The sequence below is a fragment of the Epargyreus clarus genome, unplaced genomic scaffold (genome assembly GCF_041222505.1).
Source record: "Epargyreus clarus isolate Ecla_fem2 unplaced genomic scaffold, WU_Ecla_fem_2.2 ptg000012l, whole genome shotgun sequence".
Taxonomy (NCBI): domain Eukaryota; kingdom Metazoa; phylum Arthropoda; class Insecta; order Lepidoptera; family Hesperiidae; genus Epargyreus; species Epargyreus clarus.
Window position 1 is genome coordinate 11,885,972 of NW_027332220.1, and position 11,995 is coordinate 11,897,966.

At 40.8% G+C, this 11,995-nt stretch overlaps 1 protein-coding gene across 4 annotated transcripts; it reads left to right on the forward strand.

The window, feature by feature from the left end:
• Nucleotides 1-991: 991 nt before the first annotated feature.
• pasha (microprocessor complex subunit partner of drosha) lies at nt 992-11,288 on the forward strand. Of its 4 annotated transcripts, XM_073078594.1 has the most exons (11): nt 992-1,296; nt 3,105-3,389; nt 4,045-4,173; nt 4,708-4,850; nt 4,960-5,753; nt 6,414-6,539; nt 7,245-7,357; nt 8,034-8,212; nt 8,582-8,719; nt 10,231-10,350; nt 10,757-11,288. In XM_073078594.1, the coding sequence occupies exons 2-11, from the start codon at nt 3,119-3,121 to the stop codon at nt 11,036-11,038; spliced, it is 2,295 nt and encodes a 764-aa protein (XP_072934695.1). In that variant the 5' UTR covers nt 992-1,296; nt 3,105-3,118; the 3' UTR covers nt 11,039-11,288. The 4 variants fall into 4 exon arrangements, with proteins under 4 accessions (XP_072934695.1, XP_072934693.1, XP_072934691.1 ...); XM_073078592.1 differs by lacking the exons at nt 10,231-10,350; nt 10,757-11,288 and adding an exon at nt 1,426-1,708 and having other exon boundaries at nt 6,414-6,536; nt 8,582-9,068; XM_073078590.1 differs by lacking the exons at nt 10,231-10,350; nt 10,757-11,288 and having other exon boundaries at nt 6,414-6,536; nt 8,582-9,067.
• Nucleotides 11,289-11,995: the final 707 nt, after the last annotated feature.

Below are 11,995 nucleotides of genomic sequence, written 5' to 3' on the forward strand. Positions count from 1 at the left end.
CACACAGGGGAGCCCCTCAGATTAGTAAAAAATCTATCACTGGACCTGCTCGATCGCGTTAGATTAAGATATGGTAGGTTGATTACATGCTGAAAATGATAAATTTATAATAATCTCACGATTTGAGCGTGGCGTTAAGTTCACAAAATTGCAAAAAAATAATCGTTACCTGGACATTCTGGAGCGCGGTCAATTTTCGTTTTAATATAAAGGAAATACTGCTAGAAAACGGGAACCATCAAAATCTGCAGATTACCACACGCCGAAGTAGTGAAAAAAAATAGTCATTTTGAAGTAATGATGGGAAGTAATGATGTATGACGAATTAAAGGAAAAGGCTAATTTTTAGGTGAATACATCATTCTTTATGCATTCTTATACTCTTTTTTTTGCAAATCATCAGAGTAAGAAAATCCCTCCAGTTTTTTTTTTGCATTTTCGAAGAGTCACTGCGAGCTTTCCTCTCATCGGAATCATTAGTCTTTCGAATTAGAGCTTCGTCTGGGGTTACTTAATATCCCCTCTGAATATCTAATGCGCTGAAGTATTTTTTTTTCTCTATTTTTAACTCTCTCGTATGGCTGCAACGTAAACCGGCAGATTTACATATTTCCGGCATCAGAGATATATGTGGACTGTATACTCCCTATATAGATTAATATACTCTTTGGTATACTCTATCACTAAATTGCCGTGCTCGAGTATGTCCACCTGACTCATTTTTTTTACATCTTGGAATCCTCTAGAAGCTGAACCCCCCGCTGAATCTAAAAATATCATATAACATTGCATATACCCTTTTCTTCATTCTAACGTCTAATCTACACAATCGTATAGGTCCCAATGATGCTCGAGTTTGTACACATTTAGCATCGTTGGCTCCCCTACTATTAGCCAAACAGACTGAATTCAAGCCTATCAAATGCAGAATTTTAATCTCTGGCTCTACTTTATGCATGCGTTTAGCGTTGTTCCGGTCACTATACTCTTTGGTTCCGGTTGTTCGTAGAATTCATTCATTGATTTTACTCGCCATTAGGAGTATAATAGGTGTTCTACTATTTTACTTCTGAAATATTAGAATTACAATCTTACATCTATCTTTTACTCTCTATAGCATTTTCGATTACAAAAGCCAAAATGTGTAATTGAATGAGTGATAATTTTATATTGTGAATTGTGATATCTCATTTCTATCTCCAATACATTAGTGCCTAATATTTTAAGTGCAAATAGTGCAGATCCTTTGATTAGTTACCTTACCCTTAACTTCGTTGTCCCGAGTTCGCGTGTTAGGTAAGCTGTGCGATAGTTTTATGAGGTCGCAGAGTAATCGGCTATCGATCAAACCAAACGCGGTTGTTAACCGTTAAGGTGTACGTAATAATCGATTGCTTTGCGGCGTAATATGGCCGATTCTTGCAGGGCACCGGTGCGAGACCTGCTTTACAACGAAGCGGTTTTGCAAGAGACTTGACTCTGTATAATATAGTTCCGGAGCAAGTCTCTCGCAATTCCGTGTCTTCTTGCCGCCAGTTCTCGAAGTGCGCGCTCCGACCACGAAAGTCTACACAGAGCGATGGGAAAAAATCCAATTGCTGCCGTACCTTGGATTTTTAAGTCTATCGCTGTTTGTGGACTATCTTCCAACTACTTGTCGCGCTAAGTTATTTTGTTAATTGTGATAGTTTCAAGAGTGTTTCAAGAGGTGAGCATCAAGCAACAGCACCGGCCACTTCAGAATGTGGATAATACTGTGTAGTAAAAGCATTGTCCAGTGAATTTAAGTCAGTTACACCTTAATTTAATTTTCTGGTACAAAGATATTTTAATTCAATAGAAATCCATGTCCTGATTGATTTGATTTAATCACACTACTATCAAATCTATTATGTTTTAAAGGCTTGATTCTAGGTATTTTTGGTTGTTTAAAATGTAGTTGTTTTCAAAGAACATAAGAAAAAGTTTGTAATGCAATACAAACTTGCTATGAACAGATTAAACTATTTAAGAAATAAATCAATACATTGCAGAATCATACACATGATCTTATGTACTTCTTGGACTTGATGACTGAGTCAATTTAGTACTCCAGATCAATTACTGCAAATAATAGATCTTTTAATTATTCAAGTGCAGATCTAGGTGCCTATTAGTAAGTTCAATTTCATTTGTACTGAAATGATTTTGATGCTTTGTTGTGATGTTATCATTAATAAATTATAATATATGATATTATAATATAATTTTGAAATGACTTCTAGGATATTATTTTGTATTACTTGCTTATACTGAGTTCTTTGACTACTATATAAATATTATGAATATTGAATAAAGAAAAGCATATTTATTCTATGGAAATCCATTAGTGTTTTTGACCAATGATATCATTATGCTTTCATGAACACATGAACTCTAGTCTCTTTATTTATATTAAGAAAATTATTGTTTAACCTATTTTTATAGTTTTAGTTATAATTGTATAATAGTATTGTAATGTTATTTATGTGTTTATTTGTTTATTTGGATCTTACACAGTTAAATATGTATAAATATGCTCTACACAATACATGTCTTTTTGGTTTATACATTCACAGAACAGGCAACTGTTTTAAGGTAAGGTATACACTTGTCTATTACTCTTAAATCATAAAAATAGACTGGAAAGTTCTAAAGCCAAATAATATACAGGTAAAATACTATAGGAAAAATGCTATAGTATACAAAATGTATATTTTTTTAAATAATAAAATTGAAAAAAAAAATGCTATATTGCTCCAATCCTCACTCCACAAAAAAAATATGCAAATAATTGTTTCTTTTAGATATCTAAAATTACATGGTACACAAAAAGTGACATAATATAGAGAAAAGTATTAATCCTATGGGAAATTTTCATTACGTAATATCAATCTATTCTATTGGACTTAAATTCTGCGTTAATATAAATTATGCCGCGGATGAAGTGGATCATTGAACTGTTGTTACTTGTATTTGATAGGATGTGGCAATGATGCAAGATGATATCACATACATTTGCAACATACACTAATGAGTTTTGGTTGGTAACAACCTTTGTTCACATTTATGTATTCAACTTTTAGGCAGGTTAAGAAAGATGGGTGATGATAGTGATGCGCAAGATGGGGGGGCACCTCCAATGAAAAAGCAGAAGGTAGAGGTGGGTGAAACATCTCAATGTGCGCCGAAGGATACCCAGGAAGCATCGCAGGAAGCAACAGCTGCAAATTTTGCTGCCTCCGATGATATGTATGATGACTTCGCAACTCCGGAGGAGGTGGAGAAGCTGAGGGAGTTCAGAGTTCTTGACGAGATAAAGTCCAATGATGAGGACAGCAATGATTGTTATGATTCTGACAGCTCCATGGGTACTGCATGCTAGTTTTTTAAATAACACTGCATGCCATTTAATTATATATTATGGTTATAATTTTTAGTAGTATGTATGATCAAGTAATCATAGGCATTTATCTTAGTAATCATCACTATCAACTTATTAAGCAGTCACTGTTTTACTGCTGAGCTCTGAGAATGAGAATAGCTTAGGTCATAGTTGATATCTCTTTGATAATATTAGAAAATATCATAGCAGTGATTTTATCGATTGTTTTAAATGTCTTAGACTTGCACAAGCAGATCTCTAGCATTTGCGAAGTAATATCATAAATCCGGCACTATTATAGCTAAAGATTAGCATTTTTGGTGAATAACAATATACCGTGTGTGGATCTATGTGCATCCCTTGCAACCATGCAACAAAAACGATTATTGTAGATATACTGTAGTATACAATGTAGCTTAACTTTACCCTTTAGAATAGGTAAACTATTGTTGCATAAGAATTCTGTTAGTCTATTTCTAAATTAGGTCTGTATGATTGAGAGACATATTTTAATCAAATAGTCAGTAGTAAGTAAATCGGTAGTAAATCGGTAGTTACTAAGTATTTCAATTTTATTTATATCTATAGATTAAAAATATATAGCTTTATAGACGGTAGTAGATAAGTTCGCCCATTTGTAGGCGAATCAGTCGAGGTGCCCGAGGAGGAGGTCGAGAAGATGCTGGATGAGAACCTGCCTGAAGGATTTAAAGCTGCCCCTAAACCGAAAGAAAAACCATATGTCATACGAGAGAAAGTTGTTCTTCAGGGTAAGTCTCCTTAGAATAAAAATCATTATAATCTATATAAACATCAGTGGCGGACTAAGGCCATCTGTGGCCCAGGCGGAAAGTTGAATGGAGGCCCCAGTCTAAAAAGTTGAATTGATTTTACGAAATTACAAATATCTCATTGACTTATTCGCCGACAAATACGATTTCGAAGACCTTTTTTCTAATAACACTCTATTTGGGGGCCTCCGAGGATCGGGGGCCCAGGGCGGAACGCTCCTTCCGTCGCCCCCCGCATCCTTAGTCCGCTAGAGATACATATTACCACACAAGGATGTATTGGGTACTATGGATGGTACTCATCATCTACACAATATGTTTACACTGCAGATCTGACAAAGTATATCTTTAAGAATATTCGTTAAGAGTAACACGAAGTTTTGTTTCACGTTTAGTCAATGGATTGATGATTAATCTAATTTCCCACGTGTGTTACTAAAATTCGGACTTTGATTAGAAATGCGAGACGTAGAAATTAATTCCCATGTATTTAATTAAATATTAAATTTATAGAGAAAGGTGTGAATCACTTCGAAGTGCTGCCGCTAGACTGGATCATGATCCGCCACCAGAGCGGCATGCCTGTGTACGTGCACCGCGCCACGCGTGTGTGCTGTGTTTCTAGGCCGTATTTTCTTGGGAAGGGGAATGCTAAAGTAAGTAACTGATGAACATTCTGGTACGTCATTTTCATGCCTTGTTTAAAAACTTAGTCATGGTTATGTTTGGTTGGTACATACTGCCATAAGCATTTTTCTCTTCCAGCGACATGATATTCCAATTAGTGCGATACCGTGTCTAGCTTACCGGCGTGCTTTGGAGGAGGAAGAGCGCGAAAATAAAATCGATGCGAAAGTTGATGAGCAAATAAAATTAGGTACTTGGATTTTAAATAACCAAGGAAATCCAAATGCGAACCAAAAAGATGTAACAGAAAATTCTGCTGAAAATAACATTGATGAAAATGCAAAGGACGAAACAAAAGAATCTTCAAATGGAGCAATTAATATAGAAGCTCTACAAAGCAAGTGTCCGTTTAAACGGGGTTTAATAACAAATAGTGACATGAAGACTTGTCCAGTTTCTAATGTAGATGCAAATGGCTGTAATGGGAATGCTAATGAATGTCAAGTCTCGGATAATAAAAGCAATGAGACTTTAACAATAAATAATCAGAAGAAAAATGAATCAGTAGCCAGAATTTTAAATGACGAAGGCTTGGAAGATATAAGTTCAGAAAACAGCCAAGATCTAAAAGATTTGACTGAGGAAAGTCCTCTTCCTGAAACTAATGATTTGACGGGAAATGATATTAATAAGAAATCAAATGACGTGAATAAAAATGATACAAGTGTGAAGCCAGGAACGAGTGCAGATAAAGATGTAGTGATCCCGCCGAACCGACAGCCAATTGTGCTTCCGGGAGGTATAGTGGTGCCGGCGCCCCGCGTGGAGACCGTGAACACCAGCTGGAAAACAAAGCATCTGACCGGCGAGCAGGTCAACGAATACTGCCAGGCCTTGTTCCAATTTAAAACCGTTAAGGTCATGCATTTCAAGTAAGTTTATTACTTTAGTAACCTATACACAATCTTCCTCTATTTCTTCCTATCTTCTTTCTTCCTCTATTTCTTTATTCTTCTTCATATACTGATTCATTCGGTCTATTTTGTGTTAATACTATGTTACTATACTGTCTTATTGCATTTTAAAAGAATACGTAAGTTCAACTTTCAAGTAAGTTACATTTAATTCAAATTTTCACAAGCATTTTAAATTACTTTGCACTATTGATAAGTTTCCACATTCTTCCACATTCTATATTCACGCTATTTATTACTTTCCATGTTTATAGCTTGATAGTTTAAAATGGCATTTGCAAATAAAACCCATTAAATGAGAGACCACCTCACCATTATTTAATAGTACTTCATCATTAAATGCTTTAGTAGAATCTTTACTCTTTCTTCATATCAACACAAAATTATACTTTTACGTACTTATATTTGTAAGATTTGAAATATATTTTGTGCTGGAGTGTTTTGTTCATGTGAGTATCAATACTTATAGTATGAATATGGAATTATGGAATATTTGTAAGATAAGTAATTGTAAAATAAGAAGAAATACTAAAACATGCTTCACAACACATCTTGACAATTACATATTTCTTTTACATCTTAATTGTTATATACACATAAATATAAATATTTATTCAGGCGTTGGGCCGATCGTCGTAAGTATATAAAGGCGAGGAAGGCTCTCCAGTGTCCGACGCTGCCCGAAGGCACCAAGCTCATCACCATACCCGCTCAGAATAACGGGCCAGATAACGCAGGCATGTGGTCAACAGTAATTGTAATATAATTATGTAAGAACATACTCAAGAGCTCTAGCGGATTAAGGGCTGCGGAAGGGGCGGTCCGCCCCGGGCCTCCGATCCTGGGGGCCTCCAAACACAGTTGCTGTAGTTGCGAAATGTGTATCACTCGGCGAAAAAAAAGTTCACCGAATGACAGGCGAATAATTCTTGTCATCTTCTAAAATGAAATAAACTTTTAACACTTTTGAGGGTGTCCATTCAACTTTCCGCCCCGGGCCTCCGACGACCTTAGTCCGCCACTGCTCGAGAGGAGTGCAGTCTTCTGACTGGTGGACTGCAACTGCTCAGGACTGGTAGGGGTTGAAAAATTAAAATTTTGCTAAGATGATGATGGCAAGGTCTTGTTATTTCAAGAACGATAAATAACAAAGAAAAATACTTAGGCATGTCCATAATTGGGAATTAGGTTTAAGGCATTACATTACAAAAGGAAAGCTTCAATATCATGTCATATCAGGAATGGTTCATATTGGAGGATTGACTTATTAAAATATAGTGGATATGGCACTATTTTTATTTATTTTAATTCTATTTCAAATCACTTTTCTCATTTTAAAGCCTTTTATAGTTTAGACCATTGTGAGTGTCCGAGAACTTCGGCAAGCGTCGATACGTTTTCAACAATGTATATTAGTGTCGATAGCTTGAGTGTGACGGTTGCAGGCAGGTTGAATCGCGACTGGGTGCTGAACATGAACGGGCGCAGCTACCTGTCGGTGTTCCACGAGTACGTGCGGCGCGCGCTGCAGAAGCAGCCCGTCTACGAGTTCAAGCAGCTCGGTTAGAGATCGCTTTTGGTTTTTTTAGCGGAATTAATGTACGGTATACTCCGCGTAAAACTGCTAGTTCGCTCTGAATATAGAAATGAATCGCGTCGTCATAGCAAATTATATGACTACACCTGCTCGTAACAACTTCAGAGCGGACTAGCAGTTTGGTGATAACTATACCATTAGTATGAGTTATAACGTTTGTTCGAAAACGGTCTGTTTACGTTTTCGCTTTTACACCCCGTGAGCCGTATCGCAACTAAAACTGGATTCCATGGTCTGTAGACGCTTAAAAAGTTAAAGTCCATTCCTGTTCCAGCAACGTGTCTGTCTGTACTGTTTCATGTTTGTATGGACGAACCTTGAAAAGTACAATAAAGACTTTTTTTTTAATTAAAAGTTCATGAAAAATATGCGAATATTGAGCCTCCAGTCTTCACAAACTAGGATAAAGCTTTAACCAGATTTTGGATTTGAGAAAAGATTGAATTTTTATTTTGGATTGGCTTACAATTTGTATCAAAATTTCAATCATGATAAGTACACACTGTCGTCTTATTTAGACTGCTCAAAAGACTTATATGAAAATATAATCAAATTCAAATTTTTGTCTTCTCTAACGACTGAAAATTGTTACGTTGTATCAATGAGGCAGTTTTAATACGTATGTAATCTTCCCTCGGCAGAGAACGCATCGACCCCGTACCAGGCGACGGTGTACATCGGCGGCATGCAGTACGGCGTGGGGCACGGCTCCAGCAAGCGGCTGGCCAAGTCAATTGCCGCGCGCGACTCCATAGGAATCCTCGTACCGGAGATTCGGGAGTTTCTTCAGGCCGGCAAGGAGATGGACCCCGACTTTGTGGTGAAATATTATGATAATAATCCAATATTGGTCATGTCTAATCATTTTGTGGAGAGGCACACTGACTGTATATACCTACTATATGAAACTTCTGGAAGTTTAGAAAAATACTATCTATTTTTGGTTTTGCAGATCATTGTTTTTACAAAATTTTGTTTTATCTCTCTATATTAGCAAACAATAAAAAAATATGGCATTAACAAACTAAATGTTGTTACCACTCTTAATAGGTATTAGACTAGAATTAACGATATACAAATTCGAATGCAGTGGACTGTGATTGATAGATATTTTCTTTAAAAGGTGTAATATTTACCTGAAACCCTACTTCCTAAGAGTATATTACTCAAACATAGTGTATGCACGCAGTTCTTCGACTACGTGGGCATCGAAGACCCGCGCATCGCGGAGTTCTGCGCCGCGACGTGCGAGCCCACGCCGCACGCCATCCTGCGCACGTGCCTGCTGCGCAACTTCGGCGCCGGCGACCGACACATACACACCGAGGTGAGCCCCGCCTTGCACTGGCCCCGAGGCGACGTGCGAGCCCACGCCGCACGCCATCCTGCGCACGTGCCTGCTGCGCAACTTCGGCGCCGGCGACCGACACATACACACCGAGGTGAGCCCCGCCTTGCACTGGCCCCGAGGCGACGTGCGAGCCCACGCCGCACGCCATCCTGCGCACGTGCCTGCTGCGCAACTTCGGCGCCGGCGACCGACACATACACACCGAGGTGAGCCCCGCCTTGCACTGGCCCCGAGGCGACGTGCGAGCCCACGCCGCACGCCATCCTGCGCACGTGCCTGCTGCGCAACTTCGGCGCCGGCGACCGACACATACACACCGAGGTGAGCCCCGCCTTGCACTGGCCCCGAGGCGACGTGCGAGCCCACGCCGCACGCCATCCTGCGCACGTGCCTGCTGCGCAACTTCGGCGCCGGCGACCGACACATACACACCGAGGTGAGCCCCGCCTTGCACTGGCCCCGAGGCGACGTGCGAGCCCACGCCGCACGCCATCCTGCGCACGTGCCTGCTGCGCAACTTCGGCGCCGGCGACCGACACATACACACCGAGGTGAGCCCCGCCTTGCACTGGCCCCGAGGCGACGTGCGAGCCCACGCCGCACGCCATCCTGCGCACGTGCCTGCTGCGCAACTTCGGCGCCGGCGACCGACACATACACACCGAGGTGAGCCCCGCCTTGCACTGGCCCCGAGGCGACGTGCGAGCCCACGCCGCACGCCATCCTGCGCACGTGCCTGCTGCGCAACTTCGGCGCCGGCGACCGACACATACACACCGAGGTGAGCCCCGCCTTGCACTGGCCCCGAGGCGACGTGCGAGCCCACGCCGCACGCCATCCTGCGCACGTGCCTGCTGCGCAACTTCGGCGCCGGCGACCGACACATACACACCGAGGTGAGCCCCGCCTTGCACTGGCCCCGAGGCGACGTGCGAGCCCACGCCGCACGCCATCCTGCGCACGTGCCTGCTGCGCAACTTCGGCGCCGGCGACCGACACATACACACCGAGGTGAGCCCCGCCTTGCACTGGCCCCGAGGCGACGTGCGAGCCCACGCCGCACGCCATCCTGCGCACGTGCCTGCTGCGCAACTTCGGCGCCGGCGACCGACACATACACACCGAGGTGAGCCCCGCCTTGCACTGGCCCCGAGGCGACGTGCGAGCCCACGCCGCACGCCATCCTGCGCACGTGCCTGCTGCGCAACTTCGGCGCCGGCGACCGACACATACACACCGAGGTGAGCCCCGCCTTGCACTGGCCCCGAGGCGACGTGCGAGCCCACGCCGCACGCCATCCTGCGCACGTGCCTGCTGCGCAACTTCGGCGCCGGCGACCGACACATACACACCGAGGTGAGCCCCGCCTTGCACTGGCCCCGAGGCGACGTGCGAGCTCACGCCATAATTCCATAATTAATAAATAATTGTAATAAATTGTAGCATAGTAATAATATTATTGCAATTATAATAAAACTGTATTTCAGATGAAGAAGCTTGAGTATCAGAAGATAGAACTCACCATGAAGGTTGGCAAGCACAGTGCCACTGTCGTTTGCAAGAACAAGAAGGCTGCTAAGCAACGTGCTTCGCAAGCCATACTACAGGTACAAACAAGATTTTTAATAACATGATTTGACGTTAAGGTGAGAGAGATTATATTACGTCCTTACAGAACGTATACAGGATGTTCTTTTTAGCGGGCTCTTATCCAAATTATGAGGCCAATTTGAATAAAAAATAAAATTGCATTATTAGCTCTTGCTTTCTTTTTTGTAGTCTGGAATCGAACAAGTTAATTTACAAAAAAATACATTTCAAAAAGACATTATGTCACAAAAAACACATTATTAAAAAAAATAAATTATTTCAGTATTTCAAATTTGGCAAGTACATAATGATATAATGATCGCTAATAGTTTCAGATCGTCACTCAGGCCTACTTGTAAAATTCATTCCTATAATCTAAAGCAGCTTACCATAGAATATAATCGTGTCGGTGCATGATTGTAGGCACTGCACCCGCACGTGCGCTCGTGGGGCTCGCTGCTGCGGCTGTACGGCTCGCGCTCGGTGAAGAGCTGCAAGGAGAAGAAGCTGGAGGAGCAGCAGATCACGCTGCTGCAGGACAAGGCGCGCCACAACGAGCCCAACTACGCCGTGCTCGAGAAGCTGCGCAACGAGATGGCTAAGCTCCGCGAGCGCGATGCCGCTGTCGCTCCCGTGGGGGCGCTGCTGCTCGCGCGCGACCTGCCCACGCACTCCGGCTCCAACCTCAACAACGTCGAGCTGTAGACGCCCCGCCCGCTCAGTAGCCTCCAACAACAACAACAACAACAACAACAACAACAACAATCAATAAGTCATCAAAAAGAACTCGTCGAGGCATCGACAATGAGTTAACCAAAAATTAAATAAAAAATTACTTCCAATGACATAGGTAACTAAAGTTATCAAGTTTACTCATGTATCTCAATACATTTGACATTAGCTATAAACTTCAATATGAAATATTTTATCTTAAATGAAAAGAAATGTGAAATGAAAGAAATTATAAAAACTCATTAAGGATCTAAGTTGTTTATGTTTAATTTAATGAATGGGATTTTGGAATTTCTATTCGTCTAGTGTATTCAGGATTTAGGTTCAAAAATAAAGCCTAAAATATGGTATATTTTAATTTACTTGAAATTAGGTTGCGTATAAGGCAACAAGATTTTATTTCCTTAATGTAATTAGGAATTAAGAAAAGTTTTCCGTAGGAATAAAAAAAGAAAAAAATCAAAAAAAAATTTTTTTTGGTCAATTTCGTAGGCACGTAAGGGTAAATTATTTTATTTTCATTTAAAATATAACTTGTCTCGATGAAGATCGTAAGGCAAAATGACGGTCTTTCAACTTTCGCCGGTTCTCCGTAATGTGTAAGCGATATATAATTACATTCGTTATTGAGACAAGTTATGATCTTCTAGTTCCTTATGTTTTACAAGTTCAAACAAACATAGATACAGACAACAAGACAAATTTTGCATGTTCTACATGTCCTATAACAGTTTTATTTTAAAATTACTGTAAAGAAAGTGATTGACCGTTCTGTAAAGGAGACATTGTCCTGATTTTGTTACTAAATTCTTACTAATATTGTCTTGGAAATCATAATGAAATTTGCTGTGAAATAGGGGTAAATTTTAGGTATTTATGTAATGTATTTCGTATTCTAAAAGAAATATTTTTTGTGCAATTATTGGTGTT

What these genes read in the sequence shown, in the direction of transcription:
- pasha (XM_073078594.1), top strand. Translation starts at nt 3,119, where the DNA reads ATGGGTGATGATAGTGATGCGCAAGATGGGGGGGCACCTCCAATGAAA. An exon ending in TGATTCTGACAGCTCCATGG is followed by an intron (nt 3,390 to 4,044) that starts GTACTGCATGCT and finishes GCCCATTTGTAG; the next exon opens with GCGAATCAGTCGAGGTGCCC. An exon ending in CTTCGCAAGCCATACTACAG is followed by an intron (nt 10,351 to 10,756) that starts GTACAAACAAGA and finishes GCATGATTGTAG; the next exon opens with GCACTGCACCCGCACGTGCG.